Source organism: Plutella xylostella, chromosome 30 (assembly GCF_932276165.1).
Source record: "Plutella xylostella chromosome 30, ilPluXylo3.1, whole genome shotgun sequence".
NCBI classification, from domain to species: Eukaryota; Metazoa; Arthropoda; class Insecta; order Lepidoptera; family Plutellidae; genus Plutella; species Plutella xylostella.
In genome coordinates, this window is record NC_064010.1 from 1,733,065 (window position 1) to 1,756,109 (window position 23,045).

Below are 23,045 nucleotides of genomic sequence, written 5' to 3' on the forward strand. Positions count from 1 at the left end.
CACACTTTTAATTAAGGATTCGAGCGATGATACAAATGCATCAGTGCAGCATATCGATGGAGATCTATAAATAGCTATAATCGTTAGTTCTTGGTTAATCTGTATTGTAAGACAATTAGCACCGTTAAAGGGGGGTTCGACAATATTTAGGTTTATGTCATTTTTTGCAAAAATTACAATCCCGTCATTTTGATTTTGGTAAAGATAAGATTTATAGAAGTTGTAATGTGTTATACTAAGGTCAGTAGTGTTGTCGTTTAGCCAGCATTCAGTAAGAACTATAACATCAGGGAGGAATTTGAGTCTTGATAGGAAAAATGTAAAGTTCAAGAAGTTTTTGTTTATGCTACGAATGTTTTGTGCAAGAATGGTGTACTTGTTTTTAATATTCCCAAGTTTTTCGAGACAAGTTTCTGCTCCAACGGTGAAAGTATTAGGTATTAATACGGAATAATAAGAACAATAAACAATTGTGTCCCGTCCACTGGATAAAACACCTAATCCAGGTATCACAACCAAGAAGAGAACTTGCCAAATCTGATAATTTATTTATAACTACTGTCGGCGTTCCGAAACCAGCATCACGTACAATCATTGGAGGCTGGTTAAAAAAGCTTCTTGAGGAAGCTAACATTGATGCTACACCTGGCAGCTTTCGGTCAGCTGTGGCATCCAAAAATTGGATAGAGAATTATCAAATGGATGACATCCTGGCTAGAGGTAATTGGAAGTCAGCGAAGACATTCCAGAAATTCTACAGGCGCGAAATTAGTGCGCCTTCTAACAATACGAGTTCTATCTCTTCATTATTTACGCCAATTAATGAATAACAAATTGATTTTGCTAAAATTTATTATAATTTTTAATTACACAATTATTTGTATGCCTGATACATAAATGTTTTGTAAGAAGATACTAATATCACAATAAATAGTTTTGATTACAAAATACACTATATTTTCTATTTTCCCTTACAATATAGTCAGATTGCCTGACCTATGTGTTTTCCTGATTATGTCTCATAATGCTGTCCGCCACCACCAGGCGATAATAAACACGTCTCTCATATATTTAGGCTTTGCATAATGGTAACGTACTGTTTAATAGATACATTTTACCTGAAAATAAAATGTTTATTAAACATACTTACCTTATGCAAAGCCTAACATTTTTATAACCTGCCTGGTGAAAAATCAGAGCCTAATGATTAAAATATTGAGCCTCAAAACTCAACTGCCTTCGGTGGTGGCGGTAACCGGAAATGCTAAAAAACCAGACGGAAGTTGACAGTATTATTTGAGACCGACGACGGATGTCATGATACTGGGCCGAAATGAACGTAAATTGGTACGGAAACGGAAACAAACGCTACTCTCATATATTTAGGCTTTGCATAAGGTAAGTATGTTTAATAAACATTTTATTTTCAGGTAAAATGTATCTATTATAATATCAATTGTAACGGATCAAGTTCTTTTTTTTTATGTCAGTATTTAAACAAACTTTTAAACTATTGGGAATGAAACCTAAGAATTCAGCTCAGTTAAATAGGTCCATTTGTTTCAAAGATGACACACAATAACATAAGTCAAAGTACTGATGAAGTTAATATGGACCAGTGGCCTAGTATAATAGAGACTGATGTTGATAATAATAATCATGATTATTATACTATCAGTAATTTTCCATCAGCCACTTGAAACCTCTTACAGTAAGTATGCTTGTTATATAAAAGTAAATGTATTAAAGCCACTTTTGCCGGCATTTTATGATTCAGTACCTTATCTTACGAGGTGGGACTGTAAACAGAAGATAAAGATATGTAAAGATAGCAGAGCTGGGATTTATAACTCTTTTTAGACAAAATTTGTGACTGGAAAGGAAAAGGGAGTTCCATTTCCTTCCATGAGTGTTTTATTTCACACTGTTTTATTTATTTATCGGTAAAGGAATACAAACAGTACACAATACAAATCATTCTTAAACTATAGTTACATAGGTCTTATTCTAGTCCTTGTACCAGTTATGTGTATGTATATATGTATTCACAACATTTTAAACACCCTGTATAGTATACTGCTAGGTGCATACAATAGTTGCAAATGGGAAGCTTTGTCACAATGATATTCCAACCTTGGTCATGACATGATCAACTAAATTTAGTGTAAAACCTTACTTATGTTTATTTCTACTTTATCTGTATTTTATGTATATGTAAATTGCTTTCTTGATGTGATGTGGGTTAACCACTTAAGTGTATTCTATAAATATATATTTTTTAAATCATTTTTCAATAGCTAGGTAATTAGTTAAGTTTAAATTTAATTAATTTAATTATATAGCTTCCACTATGTTATTGTATTTTTGATGTTTCCTTATGTCTGGTAAGTAAAGTTGGTTTTCCTTTGCAGTCATCAAAAATGTATGGGATTTGAACTGTCTAAAAACCAATAATATAATGGACAGAGTATAAATTTAAACTTAACTAGTTTAATTAATTTAATTACTTATGTATTTGTCTACAATTATTATAGATAACACAACATTAATTAACTATATAATATTAAATTTATAATAATTTATACTACCATTGAATGTTTATAATGAGGTACACAACATAGCCATGGGTTCATAGATCTATAACATTCTTACTAATTCCCACATACCAGGCACCAAAAACTGAGACAGTCTCTCAAATGATGAAAATGATTGACAGTCATCCAATACTGGTCCTCAACACGTGATTTAGGCTACAAGTGACTAGTTATTATTAGCTAGCGGGTGATTCTCAAAAAATGGCTCCAAAAGCATAATTTCTTTGGCGCATTTTTTTTTTTCATGTTGTTTGAATATTATACCCCACATATTGTAGAGGCTTTAGACCTCTTTAGTTATCTCTTATTGGCCCTGAAATCTATCGAGCCGATTCAAAGTTACAGCGATTTTAAACAATTTTGGGCCAATGAAATTAGATTGGCACCAATGAAATTAGAAAACATACCAAAGGAATTATAAAAGGTCCCAAAGAAGTTAGTTTTAAGAACAAAGAAATTAGAAATTGTTTTAAAGAAATTAGTTTTATACGTAGATTGCAAAATCACGCATATATTTATTTGTTTTTAACATAATTACCTGATCACGTAAGGGTGCAAGGGTTCTAAACATCCGAATGAACCAATTGCCAACCTCACCTGCCCGTGGTGCACTCTGCTAAATAACAGACGAGGCTCTGGCGACCGGATGATGGCAGTATAACCATCCAAAAACAGCTACTCTAAATCCCATAGGCCGGCGATGGGCAGCAGCGTCACCGGTATAAAAAAGTGTAAAGAGGACGAGGACACGATTTCCCTGGAGTCCGGCCACATGTTCTACCATCGTCCCAAGGTGGCGTAGGATTCCTCGTCAACAAGACCCTTGTCAACAACGTAGTGGAGATCAGCAGTGTGTCAAATCGGGTAGCGTACCTAGTACTTAAACTAACCGAGAGGTATTCCTTGAAAGTCGTACAGTTATATGCACCACCCTCGGCACACTCTGACACAGAAGTCGAAGCAGTATACGAGGATATCTCTAGGGCATCACGTGTACTGCTAGGACCCAATACACCGTTGTTATGGGAGACTTCAACGCCAAAGTGGCAGTACAAGAATGCGATGAATCGAGGGTAGGACATCATGGCTTTGGTAGCAGAAACCAAAGAGGGCAAATGCTTGTAGACTTCCTCGAAAGGGAGGGGCTTTCTTTCTGATGAATTCTTTCTTTGAGAATCGGCCCCAGAGGAAGTGGACATGGGAAAGCCCCGATGGTAGGATGAAAAACGAAAAAGACTTCATTATGACTAACAAGCTGCACATTTTCAGATATGTCCTAGTGATCAATAGGTTTAAATCTGGGAGTGATCACCGACTTCTCTGAGGCACTCTGAATATCAACTTCGAGCTGGAGAGGAGAAGTCTGGTGAAGCGACCCTTCGTCCCACACTGCACCAAATTGGAGCTGTCGACACCAGCTTCTAGAGAGGACTACAGTTCTTCAGGAGGGTGACCAAACCCTTCTGAAGAACTATAGACCGATTTCGCTTTTAAGCCATGTATACAAGCTGGTCTCAAGGGTTATCACGAATGGTCTTGCCCAAAAGTTAGACGAGTTTCAGCACCCGGAGCAGGCTGGGTTTCAAAAAGGCTTTAGTACAATAGACCACATCCACACAGTAAGGTAGATTGTACAGAAGAGCGAAGAGTATAATCAGCCTCTGTATCTAGCCTTTGTGGACTATGAAAAAGCCTTCGACTACATCGAGACCTTTTGGAATCCTTGCAGAGATGCCAAATCGACTGGCGCTATATCGAGGTGTTGAGGTGTCTGTACAATGCCGCTACTATGACTGTCCAAGTACAGGACCACAAGACAAGACCTATCCAACTGAAACGTGGAGTGAGACAGGGGGATGTGATATCTCCGAAACTGTTCACCAATTCACTGGATGTCTTTAAGACGTTGGACTGGAAAGGACATGGCATATAAATGGCGAGTACATGTCACATCTCCGCTTCGCGGACGACATCGTTATTATGGCAGAATCTCTGCAGAAACTTAGCTGGATGCTAAGTGGCCTAAATGCTGCTTCCCGACGTGTAGGCCTCGGTATGAACTAGGACAAGACGAAAGTCAAGTACAATGCTCACATGAAACCGGAGCCGGTCGTCGTTGGTGAGGCAACAATCAAAGTTGTGCATGAATACGTCTACCTCGGGCAGACTATTCGGCTAGGCAGAAGCAACTTGGACAAGGAGGCTGCAAGGCGCATCCAACTGGGTTGGGCTGCATTCGGGAAACTTCGTCACATATTCTCCTCGTCCATTCCTCAGAGCCCGAAGACAAAAGTCTTCAACCAGTGCGTCCTGCTAGTGATGACGTATGGTGCTGAGACGTGGACACTGACGGTAGGACTGGTCCACCGATTTAAAGTCGCTCAGCGTGCTATGGCTCTCCATAGAAACCCCAAGCATAACTCTCTAGTTATGCTTGGGGTTTCTCTGATGGATCGTATCAGAAATGAGGTTATCCGTCAGAGGACTAAGGTTACCAACATAGCTGTCAAAATATGCAACCAGAAGTAACCGTTGGGGTAGACGAGTTCTCGAGTGGAGACCACGAACAGGCAACCGCAGCGTGGGACGCCCTCCTGCCCGCTGGACTGACGACCTTAGGCGGGTAGCCGGTAGTAGTTGGATGAGGAAGGCCGAGAACCGAGTGCTGTGGCGCTTATTGGGAGAGGCCTATGTCCAGTGGATGATTATTGGCTGATGATGATGATGAGAGAATTAACCATAATAGACATTGAATGCATAAAGTTAGCGTTATTAATGGTGTTTCCTACTCAATACTAATTTCTTTGTATCAAAACTAATTTCGTTGGCGCAGAATGCCAAAGAAATCCAAAGAAATTATTGCCAACGAAATTAGAAATCATCACTTAAAATTTATTTTTGCAGAAAGCTGATGTACAATTGGAACCTCTTATTGACACGTGCATACTGTTTGAATAGACATACGTGGACAAAAATATGTATGCAACAAAAACAAATAATAGCATGAAAGTAACAATCGAAGAAATTAGGCACTTACCTGACCAAAACCCGTTATGGCGCAAAAAAATTTTTTTTCCATCATACTCCGTAAACTTACGCTTCTCTGCTCATGGTTGAAGATAGTGGGGGACTGAAGGGTGAGGGACGCATGGTGATTATGTCCGGTGATCGTTTAAACGCAGAGTAGGAAGACGGTATCGTTACGCCAAAGAAGTTAGTTTTTTTTCTCGGACAAAATTGAATGCGTTATATTTTTGAAAACTAAACCTAAGAGTGAATAGAAACCTAATTTACAATTACCATAAGTATCTGTTGTAATGATAACATATAAATCATAAGCTTATTTTACTTTAAAAAGTGAGTTTTTCTTGACCTAAAAATAAAATCAAGTGAAGGACGCGCCAAAGAACTTATGATATTGAGTTTTAAAAAATCATTGTCGCTTTCTTTATAAATTTATGCATTACATTACTAATGTATAAAAACGGTCACAAGATACATTATTGAAAAAAAAATACATTCTGGTATAAAACTATCAATTTCATGTATTTTATGGCTTGGACATACCTAAATCGCGTCATCTGAGAATCACCCTAGCATAGTCCTCTCCTAAGCAACATCATAATACTGCTTTCCATCGTTCTTATCCAGCCAATACCGGCTACCTATCAACGGTGCGCGGTCCGGCATAAACTAAACAAATCGGCACTTACGATGCAACTAAAAATAGCCATCGTACCGCCTTTTGGACCATAGCAACCGGTGTCCCAACTTTACTAGCCGCATAATGCAATTATGCGAAAAATTATGACGTAATCCACTTACCCAAAATGATTTTACGGCGGCTGGCATGCGGCTCCTCCGTATAAACCCACTCAAAGTCGGTACGGGATACTTTAGCACCCATTTTAATTTCACTATAAAATTACGATACACATAAGACTCACTTCACTAACACTTCACAGTCCAAGTCCAGTTGGCTACTGCTTCCGCAGAACGTATTTGTTTTGTAGTAGAGAATTAGTGTAAAAAATTTTAGCAGGCGGTAATGCAATAGAAATTTGAGGAATATTTTCGAAACCAATACGCCTCTCTGCCACACAACAACCGGAATGGCGAATTTTCGAAGATTGACAGATGACATGACAGTTGACAGTTGACAGCTGCCTGACACCGGACAGTAGATTTTGACAGATATTGCTATGAACACATTCATAAAATTTGAGATAAAATCATTTATTCTAATGGTTTAATCCCACGGCTAGTGGTTCCCGAATATTTTTAGTAAGGGCACATCGTTGAATGCCACCACTCTAACTGCTCCGCTGGTGTTGTGAACGTGCCTTACGGAACACTTTTTGTTTACTTTTTATCGGAACCCTAGCATAGGCTTTGAACCTATTCATCATCATTACGACCCATAACGTCCGCTATGCTGAGGCATGGGTCTTCTTCCAATGAAGGAAGGGCCTAGTCCTATTTTTACCTATTATGATTGTTAAATCTATCATTAATTTGTATCCCATAATCCCACACATATATTGATGTAGCAAATATCTTCCGCACCCACTGAGCAAGGAAAAATAAAAATATTTAATTCCTCAGAATAATAGGATTAGATACTACGTTATCGTTATAATAACGAATTAAAGAGCAATGAAAACAAACTTATCATAGAGTTTTTTCAGTACTGCCAACGTAACCAAATAAAAGTTTGACGGCGACGAGAACCATAAACAACAGTCTTTCTGAAGTTTGTGTTTGATCATGGCGGTGGGCAAAAATAAAGGTCTGTCGAAGGGTGGCAAAAAGGGTGTTAAGAAGAAGATGTAAGTTCGGAATAAGTGCACAGTTTAATTCTTTAATAGTTTATCTATCTGATCTATAAATTTAATTGCCACAAAAATTTGTGATTGCCGAAATATTTTTCGATTGAAGTCGGTGACTCGTGTCGGCCGAACTACCGAGTGCGTTTCATGAGTTCATCGTATACTATTCATAATCCTTAACTTCAGTGCTTGAGTGTATCTGCTCTTAAGAATTACCGAGAATCCACATACTTCGATACCGGTAATTCGAAGTCAACTTGAAGATTGGTAAGTCGGAAGTTCTTTGAGGTTATCTGACCAGTGATTGTAATTTTCAGTGTGGACCCTTTCACCCGTAAAGACTGGTACGATGTCAAGGCACCGTCCATGTTCACCAAGAGACAAGTGGGAACCACCCTTGTCAACCGCACCCAGGTAAATTGATCTTGTCTTAATTTTTGTTAGCATTCATAACCTTAAACAGTACCTACTTTCACCTGCCCTAAACTCTTTTCACATGCCTATCTTTAGGTTTTCAATATGAAAATGATCTAGATTTATGAGTGAACTGAGATTGCTGCACATGGCAGTTTTTAGCATAACCTAACCTAGGTTAGGTCTTAAACAACTTGGCATGTTATTTTTTTCATAAGTTTTCATGATGATCCACCTAGCTCGCAATGACACAGATGTGATGAAAAACACTGTTCCCTTTTGATTTTCTTCTGAGAAAACTTATTTACACTTGCATTAAGCTTGGTGATACATAAGATTCACATTATTTCAGTGTTATCTTGTTCCCAGGGTACCAAAATCGCCTCTGAGGGTTTGAAGAACCGTGTATTTGAAGTTTCGCTGGCCGATCTTCAAGCCGACACTGATGCGGAGAGGTGAGGTTAACATCTTCATGCTATTTGACATATTGGCCATCTTTGAGATGGAGACTCATAATTTCTTGTTCACAAAGACTTCTACAACTGTTCATTTATAATCCTACCCTTGGTTAAATCCTTTCACAACTAAGTAAAACAGTAACAAGAGTCTAAAAACAATAAAAAGAGTAGAGAGATGTTGTTTGAGCACTAAATAACACATGTTTTGACTTTTGAGGTTATCTTGTCTGTCAAAGCAGGTCATTGAACTTGACCATGATGCCCCAAGTTCTGCAAAATAAATAAGTTCTTTAATGTAGGATAATTGTTTTATAGTGCAGTCCAGCTATATGAAGAAAACCTTATGGCCTTCATATCGTTTTATGCTGCACAAATCATATGCCTCCACATAATATTGCGCCTTTGTATACCGCTAACAATGGCCACCTTTATGTCGTTGCTACATTTTTGTCTCTTAGCATACCCTAATTCGAGTAAAAAGTCCATTTTAGTAGATAGATTCACATGCATATTGATCCAAATCAAATCTATTTGTATCTCTCCTGTTTACTTTCAGAAAATTTACACTATTTTATAACAAAAGTGTATTTGAATTCCAGGTCTTTCCGCAAGTTCCGTCTGATCGCCGAGGATGTCCAGGGACGCAATGTGCTCTGCAACTTCCACGGCATGGACCTCACCACTGACAAGCTCAGGTCAGTATTTACAACTGGAAATGGGCTTATGAGTTGTGTGTGTGTGTCTGTTCCTAACAGACAGCTTGAAATGATTTATCATCAATCAATCCAACAAGTATTTTGATGGTTGTGCCATTTCGTGTGAACCCTCAACTCATTTTTACGCATGTGTTCCTGATTTAAGGATAAAAAGTAGTCTTACAATGGGCTATAAAAGAAACAAACCTAATTTCGCATTTTAAATATTAAATGTTAATTTAGTGCAGTCCAGCTATATGAAGACAACCTAATGGCCTTCATATCGTTTTATGCTGCACAAATCATATGCCTCCACATAATATTGCGCCTTTGTTTACCGCTGACAATGGCCACCTTTATGTCGTTGCTACATTTTAGCTCTTAGTTTACCACAGGGATTCTATTACTATTCAGAGAGCTAGTTTAGCTTTGTTGTCATCATCAGTCGTGAAATCCTACCCTCAGATCTTTTCCATGATACTCTACAGTTAATTAACAGTCAAAGCTGCTTAGCTTAAAGTATATCCTTCTCCACCCGACCAAACTAAGGCTCGGGCACACATATCCATTAAGATACGACTGAACTCACCTCGCAGGTCCATGGTGAAGAAATGGCAGTCTCTGATCGAGGCCAACATTGACGTGAAGACCACCGACGGCTACCTGCTGCGAGTGTTCTGCATTGGATTCACCACCAAGGACTCCCTGAGCCAGAGGAAGACATGCTACGCTCAGCACACTCAGGTATGATTGTCAGGGAAGTCACTCAGTCTGGAAAGTTCTTAGAAGCCTAGGTTGTCTTCAGGCTTTCTGGAGTGAACTTGTGTGGCTGAACAGCTAGTTACCCTGTAGGGGTTTCATGCATGACTACAGAGAGGCTACATGCCGAAAATCGGCCTACCGACATACAGTCATGACTTTATATTGCAAAAGGCCCCCTAGATTAATTTCCTATTGACTTTTATACATTGTCAAACTAACAAAGCACCTATTCATTCTATCAAAGATTTACTGGTGGTTAGTTTAACGAAGCACACAAATGTAACGCAGCCAACATCAGGAACTTTCAAATTGTTTGAACATAACTATTAAATAAAGATAAGATAAAAGATAAAAAGTATTTTTTCGTTGTCCAGCACCACACACCAAAAAATAATAATAACATAAGTAAGAACACAAAAAATAAGACAAAAAAACGAAATTAAAATTAAAAGTGAAACAAACAAACAAAAGAACATTAAGAATAATTAAATTGCAGTGACTATCTGGTTATAAACACCACAATGTGTTTCCGACTCTTTAAAGCTGCTAGATCACAGGCCCTGACGTGGACGCGGCTCGTCCTGCTAACAGATTGGCTATTCACGTCTCTGCTACATACACTCATTCATCATCATCAGTGGAACCTTTATACGAGATCTTCAATGAAACCAAAACTGACTGTGGATTGTAATATGTAAAATATGTCGCTTCTTCATCTCGTTTTTCCGTTTGTCTCACTACCTTTAACAAGGTTTATGATTACATGGTCGAAAACTTCCTTAAGAATTAGCGTCAATTCACACGTACCACAACCACACCACGTCGCAGCGACAAAATGTGGTCAAGCTGTGGTTACGTGTGAATTGTGTGACAGCGGCTTTTTGCAGTTGCGTTGTGGCAGCGACAAAATGTCGATGTGGTTGCGTTGTCGCTGTCATTTAGGGCATGCAATACCGGAACAATTTTCAATACCGGTATTGAGTTCCGGTATTACAACTCAATACCGGGATCCCGGTATTAATACCGGTATTAGACATCCTTGTAATAAATGGAATAAACTGTGTTTAAAGGTCGTATACGTCAAAATAAAACAAGAAAATGCAATCATATTCTGTATTTTGTTGTAGATTTTTACGAAAATTAAGTTTTAGAGTTTAAATTTTAGAATAAATTATTTTTTTGCATCCGGTGTCTGTTTACGCATGGCCAACAGTAGATTTCTAGCAGCCGAAAACTGCATTAAACAGTTGGGAACAAGTGCGCTTTCACAGTATATAGGAACACAAGGCTAACTAAATCTTAATCGCTTTATTAATAGCCTAAAAAAGTCCGATTCCGGTATTACTTCAAAACCGGTATTAACTTTCAATACCGGTATTGAAAAAAGCGGGAATTTTGTCCGGGATCCCGGTATTACGAATACCGGTATTGCGGTATTGCATGCCCTACTGTCATTGCGATGTGGTAACCACGTCGTCGTGTGCAGTTAATATGGAAAACAGGTTGCCGCGATGCCGCCGGCGCGTGGCGGCGTTGCCGTTGCGATGTGGTTGCGATGTGGTCGTATTACACAGGTGGTCAATAACAACGGCAAAATGTGGCACGTGTGAATTGGATTATTCGTTGTCAATACAAAATATACGCCCGACCACACCGCGTGGTTGTGGTGTGGTTGTCGCTGTGGTGTGGTTGTGGTACGTCTGAATTGACCCTTAGCTTATTCAATCAGCCACTACCTAAGCAGGTAAACTGTTGGCCGTCGTTGGCGTATCGGTGACACGTGTGTTAAGTTTGCTTGTTCTTTGCGAATACACCATACAACCTACACAACTAATTCTCTCATGCTGCGTTGCAGAATAAGCTAATGTCGGCATTAAATCTATCTCTGTATCTTTCCGTCCGTATACTGGTCAAACCAAGGTAGCAATAAAAAGATTTAATGCCGACATTAGCTTCAAGTTCCTTTATGAAACTCGGCATAAGTTAGTCAGTCCATTTACCTTACTAACCCCCAACCCTACCCCCAGGTGCGAGCGATCAGGAAGAAGATGTGCGAGATCATCACGCGCGACGTGACCAGCTCGGAGCTGCGCGAGGTGGTCAACAAGCTGATCCCCGACTCCATCGCCAAGGACATCGAGAAGGCGTGCCACGGGATCTACCCCCTGCACGATGTTTACATCCGCAAGGTAAGAGTTGACAGAGACAGACGTATAAGGCTGCCTGTCCACCAAAAGTGCTGGCAGGGGGTGTAATTAAGACGTGTCAAAAGATTTGCACTGCACTCAGTCACATCGCGCAGCCTCTAGAGCGAGCGCGACGGAAACTTGTCACGTCTTAAATGTGCCCCGTGCGAGGCGATAATCGTCTAATAAAATAAGCGAAGTTTTCATGCAATTTTATTGGCCGATTTTTACCAGCAGCCTGCTCCGCGCTGTTGGGCAGGCAGCCTGAGGGTTGAGGTTTCTGTGGGTTTTTGGCTGAATGTATATAAAGTTTCTTCTATTCTTTTGAATTCAGCCAAACAACTCAGAAACCCAATCCAGATTAATCTTAGATTAAACCTTTACCATGATGACACACCTAGCTCGCAATGACACAAACATGATGATAACACATGTTCCCTTTTGATTTACCTTCTGAAAACATTCACCCAACTCTCCCCACAATTTCACCCTCTACCAGTGATTCACACAAGCTGTATCCCCAGGTCAAGGTCCTGAAGCGACCCCGCTTCGAGATCTCCAAGCTGATGGAACTCCACGGCGAGGGGAGCGGAGCGAAGCGCGGTGAAGGCGGGGAGAAGTCCGAAAGACCTGAGGGCTACGAACCACCCGTGCAAGAGAGCGTTTAAATATACTTTATAAAGAATATGGCTGTTGTTTTTATTTTGGGGTGTGGGAGTGGTCCATGGAAGTAATAAGTACTTACGTACAACTAAGTACTTATTACTTCCATGGGGTGGTATTTAGACTGGTTTTACCATCACGCTGATAGATGAAAGTGTACGTAACTAACACAGATCTACTACACAGTAACCAATGATATTGTTTCTGAGTTACGTTGATGATTAGTCAAACTGAAATCAGCCTGATTGTGAAACCTACGGTCTTCACGAGTTCGCTTGGCTGAAGCCAAGACAACAAAAACAGTTATTGTGAGATTAGAAATCCGGTTAAACGACAACCGATTAGCAACTAAACTAAGTGCCAATTTCTCCATAGTCGGTTAGAGCATAACCAGGGAGTAGTGGTTGACTTTGGACACATTGTCATGAATTTTATATGGAGATGACGTTTAATTTATAAATCAATCCCTGTCGGTTAGATAACCGACTATGGAGAAATTGGCGCTAAAGGCTCTAAATCTAAACTAAATTATCCCAATGCAAAGCGCCTGATAAAATAATATAGGCAAATAGTTGCAGTGTATCTTTTAGGAGGCAGGCGTTTGAAATTACAACAATGATTTACAGAAACCTGATCCTCTGTCATTAGAGCTGGTAAAATTAGGCGTTTCGAAGCGCGCGATTTTGAAAAATCATAAAACTAATTACGATCCAAAAGATCGACTCAAGCCAGTAAATTGGGCATGCCTATGCAAAGCATGGTCCGTCACAGGCCATCGTGTACTGGATCCTTTACACGGATAGCCTTGGGCATGGGCGGGATTCAAACCCGCAGCCTCAAGCTCCGAAATATGCTCACTATAGGAATTATAATGGTGTGGACATGTGGTGTCAAAGCAAAATACACATTTATTACGTAAAATTTATTACAAATTAGTCAGATTCTTACATCTAGGTACAAAAAACGTACATCTATGGACGGTAGTGCTTATAAAACACAAGCGTTTAAAATATAAGATACAAAAACATATTTTTATTATACATGATTCAATTCCGTGCTTACAACTCATTAAATATACATATATACGAAATAAGGTAAAAATTTATCGTAAGAAGGCAGATAGAATAACGTGGACTTGAGTATAATGAAATAAACACCTCATATTGTTTAAGGCACACATACATCTTTTACACATATTTTTATATTGATATGTTAAATGCATAAAATACTACATTAATTTTATAATCAGTTAGAAGGGTTTGCAGCCCTTAATTTTTGTACATAAATAAGCATGTTTACATTTCAGTATAATATAACTAATTAAGATATTTATGATATCTGAGATTCTCATTAAAAAAATGTGCTTAATATTTATAATCCCATGGACGGAGAGAATATATAACAAATAAGGGCTATATCTAATAATAAACTTACAAACTATTTTTCATTAAGACTTAAAAAAACCACGCCACGATATTTCAATATGAAATGTTAAGATATTTTTAAGGCACACGCGATTCTGTGCTGTAAAGTTAAGTTATAGTACTAGAGTTTTAAATGCAAGGACAGTAGAAGCATTCATACAAAAATATGTAAATTTATAGGTTGGAGCGGTTCATAAAAATCTTAATTTTAGTTTGCTATGAAACAGTAGAGGAAAAATTTCAGTAATATAAGGCACTTTTTTTCGTTGGGATAATGTGTACAATTATCTTAATACTGTATTGTATGGAATGGAGTGATCAAAACTCTAATTTAAAACAGTGACTTTTCTACTTTATAACTCTAACCTTGCTTTAGGGTGCCTTTCCACCAGAGATCAGCTATGCTGCGATGATATGAAATAAATTTGTTCCCACCAGTGCTATTCTATATGGACCGATTAATATGATTGGTGGATATCCAAAGCATCCATAGCAACATATAGCATATCTACTGTGGAAAAGCCTTATTACCATCGCTATAACACAATCAAAACCTTACACTTCGGTCTCATGACTGAATTCCATAGACAACGGCGTAACCTCCGTAACCATCTCGTCATCCTCATCGATCGTATCATCCTTGTCTATGCCACTGCTGCGCTTGCTCATCGTATAATCTGTGACGCTGTCTGTCAAGTCCGGTTTGTCTGTGGTGTCATTTGTGTTGTCTGTGGCTTCGTGTTTCTGGTCTGTGTTAGTTTTGGGCGTGGTTGGTCGCATGTATCATATTTGCGAGGCCGGCATGGTGGACACAGTGGAGTGGGGGGTGGTGGGACGCGAGCCGGCTAGGGATGCGTTGAGGGACGCCATTGTACCCATCTGTTGGTGAAAACACATTTATGAGTATCGTTAGTAACTCTTGCAGTACCTTCTTGAGACCAAAGGACAGTGGTTAGTAACAATCGACACTATGCTGTCAAGGTCCCAGATTCATTTCCAGGATTTCTACTTGGAATATGTATAGATGATTATTTATATACTTATTAGAAAATGTGAGGGATAATAATAATAGAATGACAGTGGGCTAAGCATACATCCTTGGGGAACACCAAAATTAATATTTGGTTTCCATGTCGCAAGTTAGCATTCCACTTTAAAAACATACTCAAAACGTATCCGTACCAGGCAAAAAAGGTTTCACAGCTTAAAAACTCACCCGCAAATGCGCCAAATCCTCCAGCTTCGTCAAATCCGACAGCTCCAGATACAAACTGTAGACCAGCAGCCACCCGTAAGCGCCGACAGCACAGAACAGGATCCAGGCGAGCGTCATGATGATGTTGTAGGCGAAGATCATGTCGTTCACGATAGCCCCGAAGAGGAAGGCGAAGAAGCGGAAGCTTATGAAGATGCCGAAAGCGTACAGCCATGGGACTATCTTCTTTTCGTATTCCTGGGGGATGAGATACAGTTGTAAAACGAATTGTAAAATTCAATCAATTGAGAACTCACAAAGGAACAACGGAACAACACTATGTTTGGACTATTTAGAAGATAAACTCCTCCCCCTAAGATTAAAGTCCTCCCCCCCCCCCCCCCACCCTTAGTCCTTAAGCTAGTGGCGAGGGGAGGGTTTGACGAGTACTGAAATTATAAAATGAGTAAGCATGTATGCAGTATACAGTATAAAGAAACGATATGAAAATGGCAAACGGATTTCACGCTATTAGTAAACTTTTCAATACTCCTTTGTGCTCCCTCTTATGGAATAGCCGCCATTTTCATATATTTTATTTATTTACGTGCGTTATAATTGCAACTGGTTTAAGAAAATAAATATGAACACTCGTGTAAAAGAAATATCTAAATACCTTGTTCTTGTTTTCCTTAACATACTGTGATGAGAGTGAGGCATGGAGGATGAATGCATGGTGAATTATGATTAGTGATAATGATTATGAAGTATGAACAGTTTAGCTACATGAAATAAAAATATTTAACATATATTATTTAGGTACGTTATAGGCATTTAAAAATATCATAACGAGAGGTGATAAGTATGCGTAAGTGTTAAAAATGTACAAATTAAGGATTTAAAGCTAAAATATAATACAAAAGACAAACATTGCCAGGAAACCTTGCACATAGGTAATTTACAGATTTTGAAAGATCTTTAACAAATTAGAATGCCATAACTGTTATTTTTATGTTTCTTTTTATGCACACAAAATATAGTTATGTATACTGCATTCATTTGTACTTAGCATAAAAAGTGAACTCTCTTTGGGTGTCTTTTTAATAAAAATATTGCTGAACAAATAAACTACAGCTAAAATAAATCGTTCCATTAGAAATTAATATTTTTTGCTGGTAAGTATTTAATTGGTTTTATGTTTAATTTTGAAACCTAGTTTCTAAATATGGTAGGATTGTTTTGATTGTTGTCATGATAGGATTGTTTAAAATGCAGTAGTTATGTGTAAGTAAAAAATATATGTATAGGCGTATTTAATAAAGCTAATGAAAGTGCAAAACTGACCTTCCTCAGCGCCACAATGAGCAGCACCCCGGTGACGAGCACGGCAAGCGAGCCGAGCCAAGAGAACAGAGCAAACACAATCAGCATGTTGCGCACTGACGACATGAGAACATACAAAAAACATTATAGCAATCAAAGAGTAAAGGTCTTTTTAAATTCATCAATAGCATGTACAAGGTGTTGCAAAAGTGATATATCAAGCTGAAAGCGAGTGACTCAGGAGCTCAATCTAATAAATTTTATAATTGCACTTGTTTCCTTTTGTAGAACAAAAGTTGTTCAGTACCCGTATCATGAAAATTCGAACTAACGAATAGAATCGAATGCGAGTGCGACTATTGTCAACTTGACAGCACTTTCGAACACTTTTTACCTTTCGAATGAGTTTCGAAAAGAATGACCACAGAGTACATGATATTATTCTGACAATGACCTATGGAATGATAGCTGTCAAACTTTCGCAAATCTGTACACCGCAATACACCGCCATTTTGTTGTTGACAGGTTGACAGCACTTTCGAATAGACTATCGAATAGAATATGCTGCGGTTTTTCATGATACGGGTACAGATTGACGAGTCATTCGTCAAGTCGCGTGCCTTAAACTCGCGCGCCACGCGCGAGTTGCCCCTTTCGTATTTACCTACTTTTTTGGTCGTCAACTCGCTAGACTGTGAAAATATGTAGAGTCAGCCTAGATTTATTATGCTTAAGGTACCTACTTAAAATGTATAGGGTATTTTATAGGACTTTACTTTAAAATAAAATCAGTAATTAATCTCGCTTGGCAAACTGTTCTCTTCGAACACCTCCAAACACAGGAACCATTTTTATTTGTTCAGTCTTTGTTATATTTATAACCTGCATAAAGCAGTACTGACTTTCCTCGCTGGGATGTTATGATTTCATGTGCAGTTTTATTACTAGATAGACCTGCTTGCGATGAACTTCCTGGAAGTAATTGTTACAGTTAGGTATTTGTCTCATTGACCAATGAAATAAACGATTTTTTTTCTATTTTAGTCCTAATTCGTTATTTAATATACTTTACTATTTAATATAACCATTTAAGCCGGTTTTTGCAACAAAAACTTGAAGGACATAGCTATGACAGGTAAAATTTGCGCACGGGATGAGAGAGATAGCAAACTTGGGTATCATGCGTCATAGGTCACATCCCCTTTTGCCTCATTCCGCACTTCCAACATAGGCTTTATTGTATCTTTATCCCGAAATCAAAGCATCTACTTTAATGGCGACTGTCTAGTCAGTACCTTCTTATGCTAATCAGCCACGGAGACAATATTTAACTATATTTTTTAGTTTCAATTCGTTTGCATCTGACCGTACTTTACATGGGCACGCGAGTTGACAATATAAAAAAACAGAAGATGCCAACTCGCGTGTCGCGCGAGTCAAAGGCGCGCGACTTGACGAACGACTCAGATTGACCCCCTGAGTCACCACCTTTTGGCTTAGTTTACAACTTTTGTGACACCAGTATAAATAATATCTCACCTGGCGCCGAGCCAACATAGACAAACTGGAAGCTGATGACGTAGTAGCCGTAGTGCACGGACCCCGGCGCCGCCATGCCCAGGCAGTACAGGTCGAAGATGCTCTCACCGAATGTGAACAGGGCTACAAACTGAAATTATACAAGTAATAAATGTAATGATTACTGAAAATAATGTAAAGTTATCTGCCTCAAGATTTTGTGAAAATAATTAGCTTATACATTATTTATCATGGCTTTTTAATGTGTCTGAATGTACAAAACTAGGATTTGAAAACCCACAGACTAGCTTGGGAAGTAGATAAAACATTGTACCTTAAAAATTACACTGAATTTTATATCTCTCTTGTGACATTTATTTAGTTTTTAGAGATATCACACAATGAATTTCTATAGATTTAACATAAATATGCAAATTTGAATCAGGTGCAGGGACAGACCCCCTCTCAGAACATAGTAGTTTTTGTTTGGTTTTTTTCAAATAAACGATTTTTTATTTTATTTTATTATTTTAGTAGTGTAAGTTCAGGCATACAAACCACAGAAAAGCAAGCAGTCAACAGCGACCCCCTTTGCAGGTCTAGGAAGTAAGCGTCGTGTAATATCGGCTTCTGGTACCATGGCACACGCAGAGATCGTACCGATTTAGTTGAGCGAAGGTTCGTTGATGACCTGAAAGCAAACGTTTTTCGTTATTTCTCGTAAAACAATGAGTGCATGATTTCGATGATTTTGACGAATGTTTTAGGCAATAATTTCAAGATATACTTACTTCCCCGTGTAATGAGAATACACGGAAGGTGTTGAGCGGTATGTAGAAGGCGTCTTTCGTCCGTACATGGTGTTTATTTCACAAAATTGTTACCGCAACCATGAAGACACCGTAATGTGGAGTTCCACGACAACACAACTCCGGCTGACTTAATAAATGCTGCAAAAAAGTAATTAGTAAACTTAATTACGCGCGTGATGCACTTTGTAATAGATATGGTGTCATAAAAATTGTTAAAATTTAATTTAAAAATCAGAGCCACACCTGAATATTCGTTCCAATTTGTTTGTTGTCACTTTATAACCCGGATAAAATTAAAATTTGACAGTTGAATATGTGATAGCGCTAGTGTTGCTCACACTTGCCCCAAAATAGAGTTGCAAATTATGTTCACGATGCTCTTTAATTTAGCATCGTTATACATGAAGAGAACTAACATTTGTGAAGATTGTTAGAGTAAATTTATCACGATAACTTTACTCTCACACCTACTTACAATACTTATACTGAGAATGGCGAGAGAATCTTGAAAAAACATCACCGCTGCAGCCTACGAACACTCTGTGGTGAAAAAATTGGCATGTTTTGAGACAACATTACAGCAAAATTATATTAAATTTTATATTAAAATAATAAATCTAAAAATAAAGAACATGGATAAAAGAATGAGTTACGAAATCTCTGATGAAACAAATGCAGCATCGAGAAAACCAATGGGATTTTGCTGTAAGCTCCTAAAAAACTACTTCTAACAAGGTGACTTCTACCATATTTTGTATTTCTTGTATTTGTAAATGCTACAAGATCTTACAAGATTAATTAATACAATCGATCGATTACATTACGAATACAGGGAAAATACATTAAATATTAGTAGTTGCACAGGTGTGGAGGTGTGTTTAGGTCATTAGAGGTACCAGTACCTACCTACTATTCTCTGTGCTACTATCTACTATTAGCCATCTATTAGCATATATATAGAGTAGGTTGACTAGGCCTACCTACTTTAACGGAACCATTTCTATATTTTCCGGAAGTCCGAAAGACCATAGAGAAAATAAACCTACGCTACGTTTACGGAATCTGCATTGAATACATCTCCCACGGTGTGTGATTCTACGGATTCTCTTGCACAGTGGAAGACCACAGACGGTAACGCATGCAGATGCAGATCTAGTTCCTCAACTATCACTAACGAGATCCATCCTACGGTTTCCCGGCTACCCTTCTTGCAGTGCGTCGTGCGTCACGCGGTATCACGATGTAAAAAAATAACTTTTAGTACTGCTCCAATATATTTTTTACTTGCTTACAGGTGTCTGCTTAGCAACTCCGTGCCAACTCAGAAAATACTATTGCCACCAATTTTGTTCTGACTGCCTTTATAGATACATAAAGGTCCCTGAAAGAAACAGAAGTCAAAATTAGCAAGCAAGATGTAAAAAAAATACGGAGTTCCATTTTTTTTACAATGGACTTAAAGTATTGCATCTCAGAAATAAAGTATCAATGATCTAAGTAACTTTATCTACACATGCCTCTTGTTTCCTTGAAAAAGAAACCCCACCCACCATCAATTAAGTCTGCCGTCAAATAGGTACCTTTCAGGATGCTGTTAAATGCTAGAATAGGCACTTTTGTGTTTTTATAACGTGGCGGTGACTTTGGCCAATATAATGTACTTATGATAAATCAATCCTATTCTCTATACACCTGCCGCAAATAAAACTACCCATCATTAAATAATGACACCACATGTTTATTGAACAAAGCAATTTTCACAATAACACACCACTTTTTCTGGTACTATCTTAACGATTCACATAAATTACTCCACATTGCCACAAATATTTTGGGCAGTCCTGCTGCTCTCTGGTGTTACTGGGCTGCACATTTACCCAGCAGTCTTCATCTTCACAATCTTTGACTGTAGAACTGCTACTGGGCATTCTGAAGATTTTTTTCCATTTTTTATTGCATTTTTCACCATTTAATGCTGTGGTCTCTTGTAGTAATTTTGTCAGCTTTTCAATTTTTTCTGCCACATCTACAGTTTCATCTTTATTGGCCGATTCATCAGGCGTGTGGCTTTCGGGATGAAATTCAGTGGAAGCGTCTGTGCGGTATTCGAATGAGAGGTCCCAGGAATCTTCATTAGTTGCCTCCGGGATCGCAGCTGTGAAAATTTTTGGTGTTCAACTCTACGCACCTGATAAAGCAAAATGATATATTTGAAAAAAATATTTAAGAACAAGGTCCATCCAGCCTAGCATTAGATCATACCAGCCTGAATGATGGTTTTCTGTTTCACCACATAAGGAACTAGATAGATTCAAATGAAAAAGAACAAAAGAAAACGTAGCATAGGACCCTCCCGCTTGCTGGACCTATGACTTTACTGTAAAGCCACCTGTAAAGTCTTTATAGGTGGCCGAACTGATGGGGCCCTGCATAAGGAAGGCGCTGTGGCTTTCCTCGGAAGAGGCATATTAGTCAGCAAGAGACGAAATTACAGATGTTAATGCTAGATAGCAGATAACTGAACCTTACATTTCTTAGGCTCATTGCCCTTAGTCCAGTCCTGGGTCTGGGCGCCACAACGGCAGTGGGCGGAGGGACCCTGCTGCATCATGAAGATGAGGGGAGAGCTGCCGTTTCCCTTCATGAAGCTGTTCATCTGCTCCGCAAACGCCGGGTTCTGCCATTGCTCAAAGCAGGTTCTGATGGGGCAGCAGAAATAATTAGGGTTATGGTCTCGTTGGAGGAGAAATTGAAGATGGATAACGTTTCGTAGGTACATTGATTTTTAGCAACGACAGTTGATACAGAGTATAATTATTATGTACGAGTAAGTATAAAACTTCTAGTCTAGTTGGTCGGTATAGTTACAAAAATGTGGTTGGTGGTACAAATAAAATATACCTAGAAAGTAATAAAATTAAGTGAAGAATGTTTACTTGAAGAACTCAGACTGGTGGTCCTTATCCCTGTTCATGACATGTCGCTGGAAGCATTCCTCGCAGAAGACTTGACCGTAGTAGATTTTCAGAGACTGTGTTGGAACTGTCTGGCAGCAGCCTGGAAGAATCACATAAGTACATTGATTGGATTTTAGTTAATTTTCCAAACAAAATAGGTACGTAGTGATGCTGGTTTCTTGGCTAAAAACAATTCATAAAAATTTACGGAAGACATAATAGGTAAGTTAACTTACAGCACCGTGCGCATTGCGGGTGGAATGTTTGTCCGCCGATCGCGACCAGCTTGCTTGGCTCCACCATGCGAAGGCATCGAGCGCAAAAACATTTCTTGCATTGCTCGTCTTTTGTCGCTCCATTTGCGTTTTCAGATGCTGCACCTGAAAAAATGTTACTATGAAGGTTATTTACTAGAATGGTTTGTCTAGTTTGTAAGGGGAAACTTGATAGTGACTGGATCAGAAGACTTTAACTGAACAAGTTAAAGCAGTGGTGACTACAGGACCTCAGCTACACAACAGCCAGATACTGGAGAAGAAGCTGTGAGTGGGGTACTTTCATCATCATCGTCAGCCAATACTATCCGCTGATGAACACAGAGATCTCTCCTGCTCAACAGAAACAATTTGAATGAATATAATCTTACATTCTTCCTTCTTCTCCTGCGCAGGCTCCTGAGGTATGCAGCCGGTGCCTCCATGCATCCACCAGTTGCACATTGGAATCCTCGGCGAATCTGACCGGAAGTGGCTGATGACGTGCGTTTTGAAACACTCATTGCAGAACATCTGGCCGTAAAACGATTTCAGCGACGTAGGTGTGGTTCTGCATATACCTGTAATGGGATTTAGGGATAATTTAATATCTTGAGACTGCACTTAATGTGCTAAATAGGATTAGTTTATTTTAAATACTTACAACACATACTGCACATCCTATGAAAATTTTGTCCTTCTATAAAAACTTTATCATCCGCATCAATAGGCAGAAAGCACCTCGCACAAAAACACTTTTTGGTTAATTCTGAATTATTACCCATGATAGTAATGGGTTCCTTACGCTGTGGATGGATTTTGTGGGTAATACGTATTTAAATATTATTAGTATTTAAATTTGTAAATATTATAGAATTTTGAGGAAAATAGTTATAAAAAAATATTATGAATTCTAAAAATTTATCACATGCATGGGTGTCAAATGAAAGCCAAATAAAAA

The 23,045-nt window shown here is 38.6% G+C and overlaps 4 protein-coding genes and 1 long non-coding RNA gene across 7 annotated transcripts in view; 2 read left to right on the forward strand and 3 right to left on the reverse strand.

The window, feature by feature from the left end:
• The window catches only part of LOC105389100 (sphingolipid delta(4)-desaturase DES1), a 33,243-nt gene extending 26,517 nt beyond the window's left edge, over nt 1-6,726 (reverse strand). The window contains exon 1 of one of the 2 annotated variants that reach the window (XM_048632125.1): nt 6,420-6,726. In XM_048632125.1, coding sequence (XP_048488082.1) covers nt 6,420-6,501 — 82 coding nt within the window. In that variant the 5' untranslated portion in view covers nt 6,502-6,726. The remainder of the gene's footprint in view (nt 1-6,419) is intronic. The other variant, XM_048632124.1, reaches the window with a different exon arrangement.
• Nucleotides 6,727-7,263: 537 nt separating this feature from the next.
• On the forward strand, nt 7,264-12,623 carry LOC105389101 (40S ribosomal protein S3a). The gene is made up of 7 exons (XM_011560165.3): nt 7,264-7,423; nt 7,741-7,837; nt 8,207-8,292; nt 8,895-8,990; nt 9,587-9,734; nt 11,780-11,941; nt 12,463-12,623. The coding sequence occupies exons 1-7, from the start codon at nt 7,362-7,364 to the stop codon at nt 12,604-12,606; spliced, it is 795 nt and encodes a 264-aa protein (XP_011558467.1). The 5' UTR covers nt 7,264-7,361; the 3' UTR covers nt 12,607-12,623.
• A 1,640-nt stretch (nt 12,624-14,263) lies between these two features.
• Nucleotides 14,264-19,220, reverse strand: LOC105393669. The gene is made up of 7 exons (XM_048632085.1): nt 19,117-19,220; nt 18,853-19,011; nt 18,620-18,752; nt 18,083-18,212; nt 16,565-16,659; nt 15,242-15,478; nt 14,264-14,904 (listed from the first exon to the last, which is right to left on the reverse strand). The coding sequence occupies exons 2-7, from the start codon at nt 18,918-18,920 to the stop codon at nt 14,809-14,811; spliced, it is 759 nt and encodes a 252-aa protein (XP_048488042.1). The 5' UTR covers nt 18,921-19,011; nt 19,117-19,220; the 3' UTR covers nt 14,264-14,808.
• Nucleotides 19,221-19,363: 143 nt separating this feature from the next.
• LOC119694719 lies at nt 19,364-20,387 on the forward strand. The gene is made up of 2 exons (XR_005254966.2): nt 19,364-19,578; nt 20,168-20,387. It is a non-coding gene; the product is annotated as an uncharacterized LOC119694719 (long non-coding RNA).
• A 203-nt stretch (nt 20,388-20,590) lies between these two features.
• LOC105385493 (cysteine and glycine-rich protein 3) lies at nt 20,591-23,045 on the reverse strand. Of its 2 annotated transcripts, none has more exons than XM_011555881.3 (6): nt 22,749-23,045; nt 22,477-22,665; nt 22,067-22,210; nt 21,810-21,930; nt 21,403-21,572; nt 20,591-21,028 (listed from the first exon to the last, which is right to left on the reverse strand). In XM_011555881.3, the coding sequence occupies exons 1-6, from the start codon at nt 22,867-22,869 to the stop codon at nt 20,664-20,666; spliced, it is 1,110 nt and encodes a 369-aa protein (XP_011554183.3). In that variant the 5' UTR covers nt 22,870-23,045; the 3' UTR covers nt 20,591-20,663. The 2 variants fall into 2 exon arrangements, with proteins under 2 accessions (XP_011554183.3, XP_011554184.3); XM_011555882.3 differs by having other exon boundaries at nt 20,591-21,061.